General features: G+C 38.8%; 1 protein-coding gene across 2 annotated transcripts in view; it reads right to left on the bottom strand.

The window, feature by feature from the left end:
- The window catches only part of LOC135198171 (transforming growth factor-beta receptor-associated protein 1-like), a gene marked incomplete in the record, with an annotated part of 193866 nt that extends 186491 nt beyond the window's left edge, over positions 1-7375 (bottom strand). Inside the window, 1 exon segment of one of the 2 annotated variants that reach the window (XR_010310740.1) lies at positions 7140-7375. Coding sequence is in view for 1 of the 2 variants with exons in the window: in XM_064225691.1 (XP_064081761.1) it covers positions 7140-7193 (54 nt within the window). 2 annotated transcript variants of the gene reach the window in all.
- Between the last annotated feature and the right edge of the window lie 14989 nt (positions 7376-22364).

The raw sequence follows: 22364 nt of genomic DNA, 5'->3' as shown, positions 1-22364 counted from the left end.
TCTCTTGAAGGGTCTATTACCTCTTGAGGTAGAGGCTCTAGAAGGAGGGCCCCCTCGAAAGGGCTCCTGTCTAGCTGGAGTCTCCTTCTTAGTCTTCGTCTGGAAGGAGGTCCTAGGTTTCCAGGCAGACTGAGCGAGCATGTCTTGAGTCGCCTTCGCAGAGATAGATCCTGAGATGTCCTGGATTATCTTCTTCGGGAAAAGAAGAGGCGAGAGCTGCGAATATAGAAGCGAGACGGACTTTGTAAGAAAAGAGCAGAAGACTGATCTTTTCTTAAGAACCCCTGCTCCAAACAGGGAGGCTACTTCGCTCGATCCATCTCTAACTGCCTTATCAATGCACGTCAGTACACTGTTGAGATCCTCGGGCGAAATGGAATCCGGGTTCTGAGTCTTTTTAGCCAAGACCCCCAAAGACCAGTCAAGGAAGTTGAAGACTTCCAAGACTCTGAACATTCCCTTCAACAGGTGGTCAAGCTCGTTCATAGCCCAGGTAGTCTTAGCAGACAAGAGAGCCGAGCGTCGTGCGGCATCCACCAGTGAAGAGAAGTCCGCATCTGCAGATGACGGTAGACCCAGGCCTAGGGGTTCTCCAGACTCATACCAAAAGCCTAGTCTGCCCGTAAGCTTGGAAGGGGGGAAAGAAAACACAGTCTTCCCTTTCTCCTCCTTAGAAAGCAGCCAATCACCAAAACCTCTCAAAGCCTTTTTCATCGAGATGGTTGGCTTCATCCTCACACAAGAGGAAACCTTCGTCTTCTTAGAAGTCGAGAATAACGAGAGAGGAGACGGAGGAGCGACAGGAGTAAGGGCGTCTTCAAACTCTTGAAGAAGTAGGTCTGTAAGGATCTTGTAGGACAATACCGAAGAATCCTTAACTAAATCCTCTTCTGAAGGTTCCCCTTCATCCACCGAAGAACCCTCGGCTTCTTTACGAGAGCAGTTGGACTTCTCTAAAGAAGTGCGTCTATCTAGGGAGTGTCTGGCAGCCGTTTGGCGCCTATCAGGGGAAGCCAAAGCTTCGGGAGAGCTCCTCTCGAATGCGTCCTTCCTACTCCGATGAGTGCGTCCTCTGTGATCCTGAAGTCTACTCCTAGATTCCCGGGAGTCCAAAGGGGAGCGCCTGCTAGGAGAGGAGAGCCTACTATGCTCAAGGCGCCTAACAGAATCCATGCGCCTGTCCAAAGGAGAGCGGCTGCCTGGCGAACTGCGCCTAAAATGAGGAGAACGCCTACTAGGCTCTTGGCGCCTACCTACAGGAGAGCGAATCCCTGGAGAAGATCGCCTACTCGGAGACAGGCGTCTACCATGCTCCACAAACTTAGATCGAGACGCGTGGGTCTCTGCAAAAGGTAGTCTCTCAGCCGAGACAAATCTTTCAGGCTCTTTACGCCTGCCCTGAACAGAGCGGCTAATAGGAGAACCGCGCCTATCAGGAGAAAAGCACCTATCTTCCGCACAGCGCTTGGAAGCGGGAGAGCGGCTACTTGGGGAGTAGGCTCTAGGCGCCTAACATAAGGAGAGATCCTGTCTCTTGAAGAATCCATGTAAGAGGAGGCTCTCTTATCCGGAGATTGAAGGATCTTCGGGAAGGAGCGAGAAGACGAAGCTGTACGCTTATCTTTAGACGAGCGCCTACTAGGCGCTAGATCCTTTTCTACTGGAGAAATGAAGTCGCCAGGAGAAAGCTTCTTGGGCGATTGTCGCCTCGAAGACGACAAGCGTCTGCCGAGGGAAGAGCGCCTCCTTCCATCTGCTGTTACAGGAGAGAGAGCCGCCTCCGACTGAGAAGGCAACGCAGGCGAAGGTATCCTAGACTTCTTGACGGGGAGAGAGACGTCCTTCTTACGACGCGTATCTCCAGCCAAGGAGCCCGCCAGCGCCGAAATCTGAGCTTGCAGCCCCGCAAGAATCCGAGCTGGAGATCTTGCAAAATCCTCCACAGGGGAAGAGGATCGAAGCCTACTCTGAGGCGAGAACTCCTGATCCCTCCTGGGTTTCTTGATATCCACTTCCGGCTCTTCTGGAAAACATTCCGGGCTGGAAGGAGAGGCGCAAGGAGCCTTCCAGGCTCTCTTCAGCGGTCGCGATGAATCCGAGGCGCTCCATCCTCTTCTAGGCGAAGGTGAAGAAGAAGAAGAGAAGCATTGGCGTAATACCTCCTTCTTAGAGCGAACAAGGGCAGCCTGGGTACGAACATCAGGATCTACCGAGGGGACGCCTGATCGGTGGGAGTTCTCCCTAACCTTCCTGCGGCTGTTAACTTTCCTCCTCCACTGGGACTGGGAGTCTGGAAGAGGTCTAGGCCTGGAAGCATTAAGGAGCCGATCAGACGCACCCTCCACTGCACTGGGGTCACTGCACAATTCACCTTCACTATTACTCTTACCTTGCAACGAACGAATCTTCTTCTCCATGCTAAGGATCATGGCTCTCATGGTTGCCACTTCCGAAGTCGTATCTTTAGGTTCGATGCAGGGCGCAGGAGCTGAAACTGGAGAAGGATCTAGTGCTACAACAGGATTGTCTACTTCTACCTCGCTAATACGAGACTTACTAGAACTTCTAGACGAAGCTTTTCTCACCCTGTCTTTCTCCAACTTCCTCAAGTAGGAAGAAAGAGACTTCCATTCACCCTCATCCAACTTCTCACACTCATTACACGGGTTAACAAAAGAACATTCTATACCCCTACATTTCAAGCATACTGTGTGAGGATCTACCGTAGCTTTCGGTAGCCTCACCTTGCATTCATCTATAGAGCACACCCTAAACATAGAAGATTTCTTAACCTCTACATCAGACATCTTGAAATCAAAGAAAATTCCAAACCAATATCAAAAAACAATCCACAAGCGCGTATGCCAAGCCAACAAGATCAGGTACTTCACCGAAAGTCAGTCCAAATAAATCCAAGGCAACAAGAATCGAATAAAGCTGTCAGGAGGTAACAACCACAGGTGTAGTCGTCACCGGCGACAGAAAAATTCTGGCTGGAAAGGGAGATTGGTTCTTACAGCCGCCACCCACGCCGCGGGTCGGGTAGGTAGATCACCTGACCTACCTGTCGCGTGTGCCGCGAGTTTTGAATTCTGTCGTGACATCAGAGACGTAAAGCTAAGTATATATCTGACAGGAAAGTTCATGTACAAAAATGGGTTTTTGGTGATGAATGGGGTAGGTGACAAACCGGATTGGTGACGAAATGGGGTGTACCCACCACATCATATAGCTAATACTAGTAGGTAGGCTAAACCCATTTTCTGTACTAGCTACTTAGGGTTAACCATCGGTATGCAGCCATTTGATTGGAAAAATTAGCCACTTTTTCACTCGATATTCAATTGGTAAAACAACAATATAATTCAATATTTAAGCATACCATTCAAAAGATTGAAGTTTCGTCAACAAAATGAGATATATGAAACCGTCATATGAAGTAAAATAAACATGTGAAATCTTTGTAAAATATGTGTTCAAGGCAATTTTTTTTATCCAATATAGCATGGTATGGTTGTGAGTACCAGTCAGTTTTACAGTGGTGGACACATCCTTCCCAGCCTTCCCTCATTTGAACAATATTTGCATATATGTGTAACGTTTATTGATATTACTCATTTTGTTGCCTATATTAGTGAAAGCATGACACTTCTTATTCCTGGGGTCATGGTTTGAACTGAAATGCATTTTTACCTGGTAATTAGTGGTTATATCCTTACTGCCATCACAAATGAAACTCCACAGTGCTTATTTGATTGTAATTATACACATTTCGTTCCTTAATTCACTCCAAATTCCATGTGAATTTGTTTATAGCAAAGCCATGGCAGGAATAATTTTTCAACCTTGTTGTACATCTGGCAGCCAGAACCCACGAGTCAAAAAGACAAAGGTTTAGTGAATTGTTTATGACAAAAATTTTTTACTATTTTGCTAGCACTTTTCATTTATTTAAATCTATATTACTATCTTGACTTTCTTTATTTGTTAATAACTGTATAGCTGAAATAATTTGATTTTAATTTCTAATAAATTTACGGCTGCAACAATTGTAACCTTTAATGTTTGCGTGGTAGGAAAGGCAAGTCATCATTGCCAATTTAGTGGAACTTGACACATATGCCGATGCCTCTACAAACTGTTTCCATGAATTCTAGATGACACAGTAATGCAATAATGATAAAATTGCTCTAATATTAATGTACTATATATATTACAAATAGATTTGCTAAATTCACTTAGGGTAAACAACTGCAGTCGATCCATCGTCATCGCGTGGCTCGGCCTTATTCACTCGATATTTAATTGATGAAACAATAATACAATTACATCTTTAAGCATACCATTCAAAAGATTGAAGTTTTGTCAACATAATGTGATATATGAAAGCCTCATACGAACTATAATAAGCATGTGAACTTTTCGTAAAGTATGTTTTCAAGGCAGTTTTGAAATCCAATATGGCGGCAACCTCGTGACCTGCTGTTCGTAACCACAGACAATCCACCATCTTTCCCAGCATTCCCAGCACTCGTTTGAACAATGTTAGCGTATATATGTAACGTTTATTGATCTTACTCAAGATTGCAGTTGTAATCAGCTCAATTAAACAACATTTTGTTACCTATATTAGTGAAAGTACAAAACTTTTTATTCCCAGGTCATGGTTTGAACTGAAATTCATTTTTACCTTGTAATTGGTAGTTTTATCCTTACTGCCATCACAACTGAAACTCCACAGTGCTTATTTGATTGTAATTATACACATTTTGGTCTTAATTCACTCCAAATTGCACTTGAACCACGTTCCTTGGCGCTCACTCCACAAACACAGTTACGGGCAGCACACGAGTACACGGTTTATGAGGTGCAAAGCTTTATTCCCTTAATTGTTTACTTTACTCATTATTTAGTTTAACTTAACTTTGTTACTTCAAAATGTTTATTTAATTCATGTCTATTATCCCTTCTTTGCAACCAAATTAACCCTGAAAAATTACAGATATTTCTGAAGTATACAAGCAGACGACAGCAAAAATGATTCATTGTTGCCAATCTAGTGGAGCTTCACACATACGCCAATGCATTTACAAACTGTTTCCATGAATTTAAGTTGTCATAGTAATGCAGTAATGATAAAATTGCTGTAATATGTGTATATACTACAAATAGATACGCTAATTTCACTTATTTCTCCGGTTTTGTGTAAGTCTTATACCCAATTTGGAGGGTAAACACATACCAATTGGCAACACTGATAAACAATTGAAGAGCGTGAAGAACACCGAAGGTACTGTTCACAAGCGAAACTGTTGATATTTGTGTCAGGAATCTAGTTACTTTTTCAACAACGATATTTTCAAATTAATATTCATGAATATGTAAAAATATTTATGCAATTCATGACCTTATACTGCTGTTTAACTATTTATTTAAATAATTATCTAGTGCACGCTTCTTCTTCTTCTACTAAAAAATCGTAGTTCCCTTGGATAAGTAGTGGTTGGAAGTCTGTGTTTACGATTGTTGTGATGAAAGTGCCCCAGCATCTATGGGTACAAGTGGTGTGCGGATTTAGCACAGGAAATGGGAAGTTTGTTGACACAAGCGACTCCGCAAACATCGAGATTGCGTCAATCTTTGAAACATTTTTAGTTGTAAGTAAAAATTTTGAAAGAGTCATGGGGGTAGTTGGGGGTAGTGTGCACTGCGTTTGGTCTCACTTTTCATTATCCTCTGTTTAATCTTAAAATATGGCCTTAATTTCTAACTTTGGAGAAAATGCTTACTTCGAAAGAAGAGCAGAGGTCTCGAGCTGTTCCTCTCACCACCAACAATTCATGACTGATGACCATCTCCGGTGTCAGGACGTGTTAAAGTACTTTTACGGAGGGTGGCCACAAATGCGGCAGTCAGTAGGTTGGCCAGTCCAGTCGGTTGTTTACCCTATTTCTACGGTTTTGTGCAAGTCTTATCCCAAGGTTGGAGGGTAAACACAAACCAATTGGCAACAGTGATAAAAAAAATTGGAAAGCTTGAACATATTGTAAGTGTTCACAGCAAAAGCGATGAAATTTGTGTCAGGAATCTGGTTACTTTTACCACAACAAATACTTGAAAATGAATTATCGTGAATATGTAATAAATTCCTGCAATTCATAACCTTATTCTTGTGTTCAACTAATTATTTAAATGTTATGTAGCACATTCTTCTTCTTCTTCCCGAACAATTGCCATGTTTAGCTAGCCACAAGAGTATACAACATCGTCATTTAAGATTGTTGTGAAGACAGTATCCCAGCGTCTTTGGATACGAGTGGTGTGCGGATTTAGCACAGGAAATGGGAAGTTTATTCACACAAGTGACTCTGCAAACATTGACATGGCATCAATCTTCTAGTAGGTATGTTAGGAGTTTTAGGTAAGTAAAAATTTTGAAAGCGTCATGGAGGTAAGTAACACTGCGAATGGCTAGACTTTCATTAACTTCTGCCTAAAAGGAAATTTATGGCCTTAATTTCATACTTAAAATTAATTCAAAAACACTTCTTCGAGAGGAAAGTAGAGGTCTCGAGGTGTTGCTTCCACAGAGGTGGGCTTGTGACTAACCTGTAACTTAGCTTACTGACAGTGCTAAAGTGATACTTTTTGGGAAAGTGCTCACCCTGCCATACAGGCAGCCACCTGGCCATGCAGCAATGTTTTACCCAATTCAGTAAAAAAATACCTGCCAAGTCACTATTACTTAGATTAACCTTACTAAGTCTCCCCCACCCCACCCACACTTTCTCACTATGGCTCCCCATAGGAGGCTAATTTAGGATGTAGGTAAGGGGGAGGGTCCAGTTGCTAGGTAGGTATCCCTAAAAATTAGGCTACTCATTTTCCAGAGAAATGTAGGTACATCGGAAACATTCAAAGCATTCATAACACAGGAAAACCATACTTTCAAGTCAGGTGATGCAATTGTATTAGGTAGTAGGGTAAGTCAAATTAAAAATGTAGGCTAGTACCCATCTTACACTAAAGCGTCACAAGTCTATCTCTATCCTACCACATTTACCTAGGTATAGGCTAGTACCTAGGTAGGTAGTACCTATAGGTACCTAGCCTAGTAGGCGGATGCCAATAAAACTTACCTTTAGTTCAGCTCGATCTAAAACCGATACTAAATCAAATGCCTTTAGAGCCATATTTGCGGTTCGATTAAACTTTCACACAAATAATTTTGTCGCTTGCATATTGACGTTTGTGGACCGGGTAGTAAAAGTTCCCTGCTGACATCGCCCAATTGTTTACGTTAACTTGAACATGGAGGAGCGTTGGGTTTAATTTACTGCATAAGGAAGCGTTCGGTGTTTTCAATGCTTTCTTCTTCTTCAGTGATTGTATGGACAAGGCTATTGTCACTATAGGAAGAATGAATGAACTGCAGTCAGGCTTTAACTGTACAAAGGAGAGGAATTGATATCTTATATATCTTAGAATACTGCATTAACAAGGACGGATCCAGAATTTTTTTTTTTGGGGGGTGGGGGGATCTTGCTACCCCATGAGTAAATGCTAAATGTTAAGTTACATGGCATCGATTTAGTAACATTTTTTATAATAACTTTTACGTCATTAAATTAAATGAAAGCACAATCAGTCACAGCTTTTAGGCTGCTTTCATAAGCAACTTAATTTCCTGAAAAATGTTACTGACTGGCTAGTATATAGGCTATAGCCTATACTACTACATCATACTGCAGGCTACGAGATAAAAAAAAAAAAAGAAGTTTATTTCTCAATAGTACCTATTGTTTAGAAATTTATCAATGTAACTTTGAGTCTTCGAAAAACAGAAACATAATAGAATCAATATTATAACAGAAATATATTTTAAATTTTCCTTCAGACACGTAAATTTTGAATTACACCTCTACATCATTTCTTGGAATAGTGTGAGAATAAGGAAATGGATCCTCAACCATTACATGAGAGCATGTGCCCTACAGATAGATCCATTTAATTATGGTTTTGCTACATAAATTTTTGAATGCAATATTATTTCTCATGTAATTTTGTACTATTTTGTACTTCAGTTGAATCAATTCAAAGTAATTTGCAATACAACCAGATATGAATCAATTACTTAGAACTTAATTGAATTACTCTTTCAATATTTCTATAAGGCAAAATCAATTTTTCTTTTTTTTTCTTTTTGCCATGAGCAAATTTATTAATTACTTGATCAAAATCTATATCAACGTCAGGGTGAATATACAGAAGTGCTAGTCCAGTTAGTCTTTCATCAGTCATTCTGTTTCTAAAATAATTCTTTGAAATTTTCATAGCACTAAAGGATCTTTCAGCAGTGCAAGTTGTAACTGGAACTGTGCATAATATCAACAAGAGATGCTTGATATAGTTAAATCTTCCTGGAATAATGTCAAGTGCCTCTAAAGGGGAACTTGGGATGTCTGATTTAGGATGACCAGAGAAAAATTCTTTCCAGTCAAAATATTCATTTCTAAGTTCTTCTTCATCAGAAATTGCAAGTAAATCAGCATAAAATTTTGTAGATTCCTGAATATCCTCCCAATTACTATCCTTTATTTCTGATGGTATAAGTGCAATCATTTTTTGTATTGGAAGACTGTGGTCAGTTAACCGTGTTTCTAACGATTCGATAACAGAATCTAAGAATGGAAACCAGATAGATCTCTTAAAGTATTCATCAGCATTTTCTGCTGGTACATTATTGCGATGCCCTTGCCTTGATGCAATGCGAGGGAGTCTTATTTCAGCATCTACAGACCTTGCCAAACCTTCTGCAATCGAATACGGTCCATACCACTCGTCATGCCATTCATCTACTTCTGAGCGCCATGATTTCAAGGTGTTTTTTTTTTTTTCCGTGAGTAACACCTTCAATGGCATTAAGTAAATCTTTGTTGATAGTTTGTAGATCCCGTGAGAGAGGAAAGGTAAGGCACATGACTTTTATTGCACAGCACAGGGAGACAATTAATGAAGAGTCAGAAAGGGCATGAAGAAGAGACCTGACTTTGTCAACAGTTTTACGATCTGGCAGCTGCAAAATCTCTTCAAGAGAGCTCACAATGATAGCGTAATTATTTTGAAAGAATACCAATGCTTCATGTCTCTCAATAAATCGAGTTTCACAAAAGGTTTGAAGTTACAGGGAAGTGCTACCTGCTTCAGTAAGATGGCGCTCCAAAATCTCCCTTCTCTTTATTGAATCATTAATGAATTTGATTGTTTCCTTTACTATTCCAAACACGTTTCTAATTTCAGAAACAGAGCAACAAGAGTTTAAAACTAAATTTAGACTGTGGCTGCTACAATGTACATAAACAGCTGTGTGCTGCTTTCCGAACATGAGCTTGAACACCATTCAAATTGCCAGACATTGCTGAGGCCCCATCATAGCCCTGACCAGTGACCAACCATGTGGCTGAGGTCTTATTGGTTGTCTTGCAGGGTATTTAAAATTTTCTTAGCAATACCAACACCAGATAAGTCATGAGCAGCTCCAAACTGTAAGAATTCTTCTTTGATATGTACTTCATTTTTTTTAATTACATATCGAACACATATGCACAATTGCTCTTGGTGAGAGGAGTCGGTCGTTTCATCAGCAATAACAGAAAAATATTTGCTGAACTTCACTTCACTGATTATTTTTCTAAGACAGTTTCCCCACATATATTTATCAGCTCATTTCGGAAGGTTTTTGATATATAAGTAGCATTTTTTCCTGTTGTTTTTAGATGCTCTTCCAACTTCGCGTCTCCAGCATCCACTCTCAAAGCTAACAAAGCTTTAAAATTTCCATCAGCTTTTGCCAGTGGTGCTGCAAAATTTGTCCTATCTTCTTGTCTACGTTGGCCTCTGTAGGTTATGCCAAGTCTGGCACTCAAGATAACAGTCTTAATGATGGGGGTTAGACGTTCCCGAGATTCCTTGACATTCTTTGCATGTTGTTTATCAACAGCCATCTGAACAGTAGTCTGAGTTCTCAAGGAATGCAAAATTCCATCTGCTAAGCAGATTGCTGTTTTATGGTATTCAAATTTTAGATTACTACCCGTCAAATGGGTATATTTTGACAAAGATTTATTGACAAGATATCCTAAGCTTGTAAACTTTCCTCTTCTGTTTTCAGCTGTCACACCTGCAAACAATGCACATGGGACACGAATAACCCCTTGCAATGTAGGTGAATATTTAAAATTCCCATACATTTCTCTAGTGATGTGTTGAATACCAAGGTAAACTTTCTGTGGCATTTTTCCTTCTTGAGTAGTATATGGAAAGTTGACATTTTTTGGAGGCACCCAGTGACTTTGGAGAAGAGTTTCCTTGTCGACATCAGTGATAGTATTCACCATATTTAAACTTTTCATACCATTCTCAAACACACTGGCAATATCATGTTTAGTATGTGAAGGATTTTGATGCTCAGGTACTTCTTTATCACTAGAAGTAGCTCCTTGCGTAACATCAAGCTGATGAGCAGATTTTGCCAAATCCTCCTCAGGTTTTGGAATAACTTTTTCCGTCTTGCTTATTTCAGAGGTGTCCTCAGCCTCTACTTCCATATTTGAAGTGGAGTCATTGGTCTCAGAAGTGTCAGACCTTGATACTGTTGATTCTTGTTGAAAAAAATCAGTTATAAATGTAGGTCTTTTTGACATTTTTTTCTGAAAAAAAGGCAAATTACTTGAATTATGTTTTGAAACGAGGAGCTGACATGAATATTACCCTCATAGAATAACTAAAGAAAAATTCTCCAATATTATTCATGCTCATCTACCCACCACTATGTGTCAGCAGAAGTTGTTTAGCTAATCAGAAGAACAAAAAGTAGCTCAGTCAGAACTCTTTACACTATATCTGAAAATTGGAGGAATATAGAATCTGTTGTAATTTAAATGGAGGAAATAAGAAAAAGACCCCACCACAGGTGGTCCACGGACCACAGCAATCCACTGAGAAAATTAGCTGGAACTAATGAAAAGGGAAAAGGAATCATGCAAGCTACGCCTCTACCAAATATGGCACTTTTATCATAATTTACACTATTTTTCAGTTAGCACCCCGCCCTATTATACGGTAGCCCATATCCTTTGAGGATAAACCTCCCCAGCAAGTCAAACTGAGTGACAAGGAGTAGGGACGTAGGCTACTCAATATTTACTATCTGAGTACAATTGGAGTTGTGGAAAATATAGTAGTAGTTATGCTCAATTTTCTCTTGCTGCACCAGGGGGGCAAAATCGGGCTCAGAAAGTCTCTGTGTGCTAATCATTTGGAAACATTTAAATATCGTGAAAAACATTTGCTTGCTTTTGTTTTCAGTTGTGCAACCTTAAAATTACATCACCGGTATTTCAAAGGTTTGGTAGTCACTGTATGATCAGCCTTAATCACAAATAGGCCTACTGCTACTCAAAGGCTATTGCCTATTCATAATATTTTCCCACAATATTTTCGGGCTTGGCTATGCCTATTGAATAGTGTTACAAATGAACAGTATAGCATATTTAATGATGGAATAAAGTATCCATTTAAAAATACTGTTACAAGCATTCGGCTATACCCTTACAATTGAGTTCTCAATATATTGACCTCACAGGCGAGGCCATAGGACACATTATGGCCTAAGAAAAAATAAATGTGCAAGTGTTATTATACTCAAGTTCAGTTGTAACACTATTCAATAGGCATAGCCAAGCCCAAAATTATTTTGGGAAAATAATATGAATAGGCAATAGGCCTATACTCTAACAGTAACACTACTAAAAATGACCTGCCCGTCTTTTCAAAATGTAGATTTAAGGTCTATTTCACTGAGGTATTAAAGTAAAAAACACCACAAAATTTATATGAATTCACATTTTCAATTACTGTGCCCACCTGTCACCTAATCTAACACATCACTTATAATTTCTTAAAATCAAGAAGGACAAGGTCACAGACTCACAAGGACACTAATAACAAGCCTACATAAATCTACTGTCTAACACTAATAAACTGGCGAAGGCATCTGGCCTTTCAAGAACAGTGTTACCACTCAATAATTTGGGAAAAACTATACTCTGTTTTTTTTTTTCATCTGTCCATCCACAGATATAAAAGCCTAGATGCCGCATCGGCCGCTAGCTGAATAGGCTGGCGCACGTCATCAGGCCCGCCATCTTGGCGCGGTAATTCAAACAATGCAGCAGGCTGCAGTATATGACGTTTTTTTGCCACTATTCACTTAATATTGCACGGATTTTCTTGTCTGATGGCTCGTTACAAAGCTTACATAATTCCCTACAAGGGTCTAATAAAATAAAGTTGTTCCTTATGTTTGAAAGTTAACTTACAATGACTTTGTTTTAGCAGGTAGGGGGAAGGGGGTTAGTTGTACACAAATGTTAATATTTACCCATAACTATTGCTGTAAACAATAATTTGAAATGCTGTGATAAGACAGCCTACGAAAAAAAATGGTTAAAACAATATTGTTTAAGGGCCATTAGGTCAATAGGGTAAATCATGTATGTTGGACACTAATTTGATGTTTCTAGATTTCTTTCACTGCATTATAGCTATGTAATATTAAAGTGTTAATCTGGTCCTTGTAATAAGAACTAAATGGCCAAGCAAGGCACATAATGAGTTTTTGTTGATGTTTTGATATAGCCTGCTAATTTCATATCAATGCATATAGATTATCATTACAATGTAGTATCATTGAACTGTTGGAAACAGCAATGAAAAAAAAACTTGTTTAAACTGCTGGGAATATTTATAAATAAATGCACAGATGTGCAATAAATGTTATATATACATTCAATGTAAGAACAAATATCATGAAAATAAATAATTGTGCAATACATTTTGAGAGTTGTTACTTCAAAGTATAGGCTTAATGACCCATAAGGCCACCCATAGCTTTAAATTTATACATGTGTGACCAAACCAATGAACAGTTAGCTGAAAAAAAATTAGACTGGCCTTATGATTGTGGCCTAGGCTGAAAGGCTCGGTGGGGGGGGGGGGGGGGGGGGGCTACTATGACCGGGTATACAGGGTTGCTCGTCAGGATTGGCTCATTTTGGCAATTTTGGTCTATAGATGGGTCCCCTTCTGGAAGGGTAGAAGTATAGAGATGGCCCAGGCCCATATCCCAAATAAGGTATAATAATTTGGGTCCTTGACAACACAGGTCTAGAGATGAGCTATATTGAACTGTTAATGCTTGCCATAATGATATATCCTAGTCTGAGCAAATTAAAGGTAGTTTTGTGAAAAATTTAAGTTCTATATAATTATTTCACCATATAAAATTAGGTCTAGAGTAGAGGAAGAGACCCCATATAGACTCCACTTTTCTAGCCCCGCCCCCCGCCCCCCCAATGGCGTGGCTACCCCCCCCCCTCCTGATAGGCTCATGTACGTACATGAGGCCTAAAAAGGGGCGGGGCAACCCCCAAAAGGGGCGTGGCCACCCCGCCCCCATATAGACTCCACTTGTCTGGGGGGTGTGGCCACCCTGACCCCATATAGACTCCACTATTCTGGGGGGCGTTGTCACCCCTGACCCCAAATTGACTCCATTTGTATTATAAGCTCATGTATGTACATGAGCTCATAATTGACTCCATATGTACAATAAGTTCATGTACGTACATGAGCTCATAATTGACTCCATTTGTCTTACAAGCTCATGTACGTACATGAGCTCATATTAGGGGGGCGTGGCCTCCCCTAACCCCAAATCGACTCCACTTTTCTACCCCTGTGACGTCACATAACTATAAGGGAATAAAACTATCCTTTCAACCCTCCACCATTCTGGGGGGCGTGGCCACCCCTGACCCCAAATTGACTCCATTTGTATTATAAGCTCATGTACGTACATGAGCTCATAATTGACTCCATATGTATGATAAGTTCATGTACGTACATGAGCTCATAATTGACTCCATTTGTCTTACAAGCTCATGTACGTACATGAGCTCATATTAGGGGGACGTGGCCTCCCCTAACCCCAAATCGACTCCACTTTTCTACCCCTGTGACGTCACATAACTATAAGGGAATAAAACCATCCTTTCAACCCTCCACTATTCTGGGGGGGGCGTTGGCCACCCCTGACCCCAAAATGACTCACCATTTGTATTATAAGCTCATGTACGTACATGAGCTCATAATTGACTCCATTTGTAGGAAACGTTCATGTACGTACATGAGCTCATAATTGACTCCATTTGTCTAACAAGCTCATGTACGTACATGAGCTCATAATTGATCCATTGGTAAGAAACCGTTCAAGTAGTACATGAAGGCCATAAAAATTGACTCCATTTGTCTAACAAGCTCATGTACGTACATGAGCTCATGTTAGGGGGGCGTGGCCTCCCCTAACCCCAAATCGACTCCACCTTTCCTACCCCCTGTGACGTCACGTAACTCTAAGGGAATAAAACCATTCTTTCAACCCCTGACCCCAAATTGACTCCACCTTTCCTACCCCCTGTGACGTCACGTAACTCTACGGGAATAAAAACCAACATTTCAAGCCCTCACCCCAAATTGACTCCACATTTCCTACCCCTGTGACGTCACGTAACTCTAAGGGAATAAAACCATTCTTTCAACCCCTGACCCCAAATTGACTCCACCTTTCCTACCCCCTGTGACGTCACGTAACTCTACGGGAATAAAAACCAACATTTCAACCCCTCACCCCAAATTGACTCCACTATTCTACCCCTGTGACGTCACGTAACTCTCTGGGAATAAAACCATTCTTTCAACCCCTGACCCCAAATTGACTCCACCTTTCCTACCCCCTGTGACGTCACGTAACTCTACGGGAATAAAAACCAACATTTCAACCCCTCACCCCAAATTGACTCCACTATTCTACCCCTGTGACGTCACATAACTCTCCGGGAATAAAACCATTCTTTCAACCCCTGACCCCAAATTGACTCCACCTTTCCTATCCCTGTGACGTCACGTAACTCTCCGGGAATAAAAACCAACATTTCAACCCCCACCCCAAATTGACTCCACTTTTCTACCCCTGTGATGTCACGTAACTCTACGGGAATAAAACTTGACCCCACCCCGACCCCAAATAGACTCAGTTCACTGTTTTTCGCGACTCACGTCCCCTTTAATTGTTTTCAAAGTAACCGGGACCTTTACCTCATCCTCCTCCTATAAAATCTCTAAATTTATATATGCACATTGCGAATATACTCTCTCTCTCTCTCCCTCCCTCCCTCCCTCTCCCTCTCTCTCAGCCGTTACATTTTGTTTTATATATATATAGACAGTTGCTTAGATATTCAGAGTATCATGATAAAAGGATATTTGGCGACTGACTTCATCCACATGTGATATCTCCCCCAATAACCATATCAGAGTCAATGTTATCTGATGATGAATCACGCACACACACACACACACCCTTTTGGGGGTTGCCCCGCCCCTTTTTAGGCCTCACGTACGTACATGAGCCTATCAGGGGCTAGAAAAGTGGAGTCTATATGGGGTCTTTTCCTCTACTTAGAATCCTTGTAAGGAATTATGTAAGCTTTGCAACGAACCATCAGACAAGAAAATCCGTGCAATATTAAGCGAATAGTGGCGATAAAACGTCATATACTGCAGCCTGCTGCATTGTTTGAATTACCGCACCAAGATGGCGGACTTGATGACGTATGTCCGGCCGGCCGATGCGGCATCTAGGCTTTTATATCTATGTGTCCATCCGCCTGTGGTGTTTTTGTATGGTAACACTAGTTACTCTATGTGTAAGTTTTAGGTAAATAAAAGGATATCTGGGTGTACATTTGCAACTGAAAAGTGTTTTAATAATTTATTGTATGCGAATTACACCGTTAATATTCGAAATATTAAAGCCCGGGACGCAGTGTTACCATACAAAAACACCGCAGGCGGATGGACAGATGGAAAAAAACAGAGTATAGATTGTTCCTCCAAAAACCACTAGTTACCAAAAATATCACTAGATTTCAAAACACTGGCTGTACCATATATATTTTTTCTTTTTTGGTGGAGTTTTACCTCTACTGTAGCTTACATTAGGATTGCCCGAATCACTCATTCTCAACTGATGTTTTAAATAATTTTATTACCACAATATTAATCAAAATGCGGAGGGCTCCATAGCAAGTGTTCTCGGCACAAATCACTCCAACATCACTCTGATTCGCTAACATCACCATCATATATTTTGGTTCAGATACACGATAATTCAGTGTATAATCAACTGGATTGCTTTATCTTCTATATAAATACTTTAATTAACTAGAGTAAATAAATGCAAAAGAAAATATAAACTCAATGTTAACTGATTTATGAATATTTAATAAGAGAAGAAGGTGCCATGGACGAATCATTATGGAAAAAAGTTGGATTTGTGTGAAAAGGTGTTATGTGAGTTGCCCGTACATTTACAGGAATCAAACAAGTATAAGCACCGTATCACCATACAATATTGCGTATTGCAAACGGTTGCTGGGATAGGGGGGAGGGGGGATCCTCATGGGATGAGGGGGATAGGAGAAGTGTAAGAACCCCCTGCACTTATCCTAAGGGAGAGAGAGCGAGATCCAAAATACACATCCTATCTCTGTAAGGAAATACTACTAGATTTGTCCGATTTTAAAGAAAAAAAAAAACTACTACCACTAGACTACTAGATCCAATCCAAAAATACTGGATATAGTAGAAAAATACAAGGAGTGGCAACACTGTTCATTGCTTGGGACGAGGCAGAGAGGCTTCTTTTACTTCCATTTATTTTTTTGTATTAAAAAACGAAATCCCCAAATAAAATTCATATAGTCTATATATATATATATATATATATATATATATATATATATATATATATATATATATATATATATATATGCTTGAGGGCAGGGGGTTCACATCTCACCAGGGCAGCCAGATTTCCACACTAAGGAAATCCACGCTCAGTCTCAGACAGTTGCCAGTTATGCACTATATTCGACTTTATCGAACTCGGGGAATGTATAAGTTGTTTATGGTGATCTTGTTAGGGCTCAAAACTTTGCGTTATGAATTCCCAACCAGTAGGTTTTTCTTTTAACTGATAAATAAGGATAAACACTGACCCTTTCCGATTTTAGCTTATATTGTTTAAACATTTAATTAGATTTTTATTCTATTTTTTTTTATGAAAGGGTAAAAGAAGCAAAACTTCTCAACAACAGTCGGTACTCCTTTCATTTGATGATGAAAAACTGAAATGAAACTTGTTAAATTTGACGAGGAAAAAAGTAACCATGGGTGTTTTACAACAAGTTTATACATATAAGGCATATTAATCACATCATCGTAATGAAATATAACGATAAATTTATAATGATGTTCAATCCGGCATTATTGCCATTAATATAATGAATAGACCTATATCTTGGGCCAACTAACACTGTTGGTTATATGCTCGCAAGTGAACTTAACAAATAATTATCACTGTATTGTATCATTGCAATTACATAATTACAATCACTTTCATAGAGAATTGAAGCTTCAAATGTAAAAGTAAACACCAGTGTTATAACTGTCTTAAATTTTAGAGTAAACTGGCAACGTATCTTGGACCTAGGCTAATGTACTGAACCATTTAATTTTACATAAGGATTTAATTACAACTGCATTATACAATTTCTCACTTTTATTGTTGTTATACACATAGTCATTCATTTAGGTCAATATCAACTGACAACGAAATCGTGGGCGTTATCATCTATACGGGTAAACTAGGCCTATGATTTTTGCTAAGGTACGCTATACGAATTACAGTTACGAAATCATTAAAGCCCGTTCTTTTCAAAAGTTTATGTCACCGTAGTTGTAGAATAACCAAACTGATTATACAGGCACATTAATCATTTTCACAAGCAAATATTGCAATGTGTATTGCAAAGCTGTAAAGTAACTTTACATCGCTGAAAAATAATTTGCTACCAAATGGCAGTATGAATGTATGCATACATTTCACAAAATTTTCAAGAAAATATACCATCAAAACAAGCAAATTAAGAATACTCTCTAGTATTATGAAAAAGAATAAATGTAGATTTTGTTGAGTACCAGATTGAAAATAATTTTGAATAGGTAACCGAGGCTGGTTGGAGCTGGAGCCAGCCAGTTCGTACGGTCAAGATCTAGCTTTTATTCTATAATAAGTCTTGATTTGCACCTGAATCAATGGTCAGCGTTATGCATCTGATAGGCTAAACATCCAAACGCATCCACAAATTAAAAAGGATAAAACTAATTATTTATTTCAATGGATATTTGTGTGTGATGCGTATAAAATAGAATAGTACAAAATTTTCATAACTTATTATTAGATTTTAACTAGCATACGCTTTTTAAGTAAAAAGCGTGGAAATTTTCACGTGTGGATAGCACACTCCACACTTAATCACAATGTGGACAAGATAAGCCGTATTAGTGACGTCATTTCCACACTTCGGCAGTCCTGAATTCCTCACTGACTGAGTAACCTTTCTGTGGATCGGTCTTTTGTAGTACATAATTCAAGGTTTCTTGGCTTGTAATTGTTACTTTTATACTATTCATTCCGTTATACTTAAAAAGGCAGTGGACTGCTTTTTGTTGGTCACCTGCATTATCCATTCACTGTCTTTGACGTAGTCTACATTCCATGTCCTGTGTTGGATATATGTTTATGTAATTAAATTTGTTTTCTAGTATCGCTGCTGAGATTTTGTCCGTCTTGGGGACCAGAAATTTTGACCAATTATCTGGTCCAAAGAGGTCATCAAAATGTACCAATGTGGGATTACGTTGGTAATTTGTGTTTCTTTTTGGTCCTTGTTTTACGTATGTTATTTGTCTATTAGGATTGTTATATTTTTCTCTAGTGATAGGAGGATTACGTGTCTCTAATTCAGAATTATTGTTTATTATATATGGTTCCACTGTTACGATATTAGAGTTAACCAATTCAGTTTTGTTTTTGTTTTTTTACTTTTTATGCACCCTAATTGGTGCTCTGGCTTTTTATTTTACTTGGAACAGGGTGTGCCTTTGTAGCATTTTCACTGCTTGAGGCTGTACCAAGGAGATTCGGGAGTGACATGTCAATAGTCATCAACTGTGCGAGTTTTTCTATCATGAGGCCCAGGGGTACTCAAATCATCAAGTTCACTAATCATAAAAATATTTGAGGGAGAAAAATCTTGAAAATATATCATTGGCCCTTTGCGAAGTTAAATCTTCCGCCAATGGCAAAAGTGAGAAATGGCTCCCAAATGTCCGCATCCGTACCCTACCCAAAAAGAGGATGGCACAACATGATTAGTATGGCCCAAGTGTAAGCAGAACCCGCTTGCTAGGACTAAGAGTATTACGATAATATAATTATCCCCATCCTAATCACATTATAGGCAAACCGGACAGAATGTCGCAAGTTCTATTCCTAGAACCAGGCCCACCCTTGGAATCCGTAGTCCAGCTCCACAGAATAGTTCTGTCTGAAAAACGGGTCCGGACATTGTCGGGTAGACGATGGATCTACCAGTTATTACTATTTAGCTTCAGATTTAACTCCACGTTAAGCCATGATGTTTTCTTATTTATTTGATTTGGAAAATTTTGACAAAAATGGAAAAGTCCACAAATATTAACCAAAAAATATATAATGTTATGTGGGACTCTTGGGTCCGAACCTAGGAAGAAATTCCTGAGGTTCAAGAGCCCCCTCTCCACGTCAAGGTGGTCCCAAAATGAGGGGGAGAAGACATAAACAAAACAAACACTTACAGATAAATATACAGCATGGAAAGTGGTAAATATACTCTCTTCTGAAAGTTCTCACTATTATAGTCACTTCATTACACCAATAAGTCAGGAGGTGAATATTAGAGTACAGTTAAAGTTGTTTAGCTAAATGACAAAATGAAGAACTGATTAAAAGTAAGAGGCATATAACAGAGCAGCTAGGTAGTGAAGGAACACTGCAAAGACCTTCAGCAACACCTACCTCTGTAGAAATATACTACTACTGTAAATAACCAACACTGAAAATAAACACAGATAAACTGATGAACACATACAATGAAGATTAATCATACGATAACAACAAAAGATGGACATTATCAAATAAAAATAACAATGAAACTTGTGAACTTGGTAACCCATTGCACTTATAAGAAACATGACTTAACAGCTCCTTCCTATTATTATAGAAAGTTTCAAGGAAGGTGCATTTGATACATTAATGAATAACTCACAAATTTATACACAAAAACGAATATTGCAAAATGAATAAAGATGGCAGTAGAAACATAGGCAGTTTAGCCATATTATTGAATTAAAGTTCTTAGCTCATTCAAGGCTCACCTAAAATTTAAATTCTATTTAATTAATTACACACTTAAATAAATTGATAATTGAATAACCTGAAATGAAGTTGGTTATGATAAAATTTCCCAAATCCATTTGTTTTTAAAACCTGATGTTTACTGTTGGTTTAAGTTTGGTCATTCACATGAAATATTTCACTGTTAGTTTTGGTCTGCATTCTTTGCATACAAAGATAAAGTTATGTGGGTTATTCATTTAAAAGGAGAGTTAACAATTCAAATATAGGATAAATTCATTCAAGCCAGGTTTCTTTTCTTACTTGAAGAAAGCCACAATCCAATGATGGACTTTATCTATTCATAAAAAATTAGATAATGGATTTTAGAGATGCTTAATGATCACCAAGAGGAATGGCTAAATTTCGGTTATTTCATTTTTCTTTAAGCCCCCACAGCAATGATAAAGGTGAAATGATGATGGAAAAATTTAGTAAGCCATAAATACACAAAAAATACCCATAGTACATAGTGTATTTTACCATGAAAATACACACTGTATACATTAGTTAACTGCAATAAAATCTTGAAAAAAGGTCACTCACACACAAACTGCAGCAATTATCTGCAACTGAGAAGAATTTAAAGGTAAAGCAGCAGGAGATGCATATGACTGGAAATATAGAATAACTGGAAATCCCATTGCAAATAATTAAGCCATTTTTTATTTACTAACAAACACATTGAACTTCATTACAAACGATGTAATTTTTAAATATTCCAGTTTGAAAACTCGGATTTTATTGGGATACTAGCAGCTTTCTCTCAACTTCCCAGCCTCACTCATGTTTGTATCACACAGTGATCAGTATTAGTTAAATAGCTCTAATATCTTGGATTCAATCAAGACCCAAACAAATAAGCTCCTACGGCACCTAAATGAATTACTAAGAGGGTAAATAAAGTGAAGACCCTGCAAAAAAAAAAAAAAAAAAAAAAAAAACCTGAATTGTTAGATTTTTAGCATACTACCGACTCATAAGGAGAGTTTACTTGCCATTATAGCATCAAAAAAGCCAACTATGCAGTACAAACACGGGAAGGCAAATTCAATCCATTCAGGTGTCGCTGCAACTACACCAGCAGGTACAAAAACACTGTTATTGTGAGGAACCTAGACACCATCAAGAAACTTATAGAGAAGCTAGTAAAACCAGTCTGTTCTGGACAAAATGCCGGATGACATTTATTAACCAAAATGATAATCAATCATCTGGTTTTAAGTAAAGAAAAAGCAAAATAGACACTACTTTGTGCTAATGCCATGGGTATTAATTATGATCCGGGCAAACTAGATTTATAAAGCTGCTAATGTCTGCCAATCTTTTGCATTACCATGGCCTATCAGAATACTTTCCTGAAGTGGCTTCATGGGTGCTTTATCCCGGAAGTCATTAGATACCTCACTAGTAAAGGATTGCCTCTCTATCAATACATACTGGAAAGTGTCCCTGATCACCAAGAATCCCACAAGTTCAACACTGAAGGCACCAAAATTGTACACTGGCCCCCATTATACAATTTCATTCATCCAGCCTCTATATTAAGAGCTAATAAGGATGTTTAAGGCCCATTACATTCGTTACTCTATGGCAGTGTTGTCCAAACATTTTTGCCTATTGTACCCTTTATTACCTTCTCCTACTGTTACATACCTCACCCTCGCCCACCATGGCCGACCAAACCCAGATTTATTTAGGATAATCATGCAAATAGTATATTAATTATGAAAAGACTGCATTTTAGGAGTGTTGGTCAATAAATTCAAATTTATTACACAAATAAAAATGATGATTTAATAACAAAATGCTTGAAAATTACTTACACAACTTAATGTGAGATGTGAGGCTGATGTTCACTGATGGGATGTTTCTGTTGTGTGTGTGTTTTCCTTGTTTGTTC

This window comes from Macrobrachium nipponense, chromosome 21 (assembly GCF_015104395.2).
Source record: "Macrobrachium nipponense isolate FS-2020 chromosome 21, ASM1510439v2, whole genome shotgun sequence".
Taxonomy (NCBI): Eukaryota; Metazoa; Arthropoda; class Malacostraca; order Decapoda; family Palaemonidae; genus Macrobrachium; species Macrobrachium nipponense.
The sequence above is the reverse complement of the archived record's forward strand: the minus strand, read 5'-3'. Positions and strand labels throughout refer to the sequence as shown.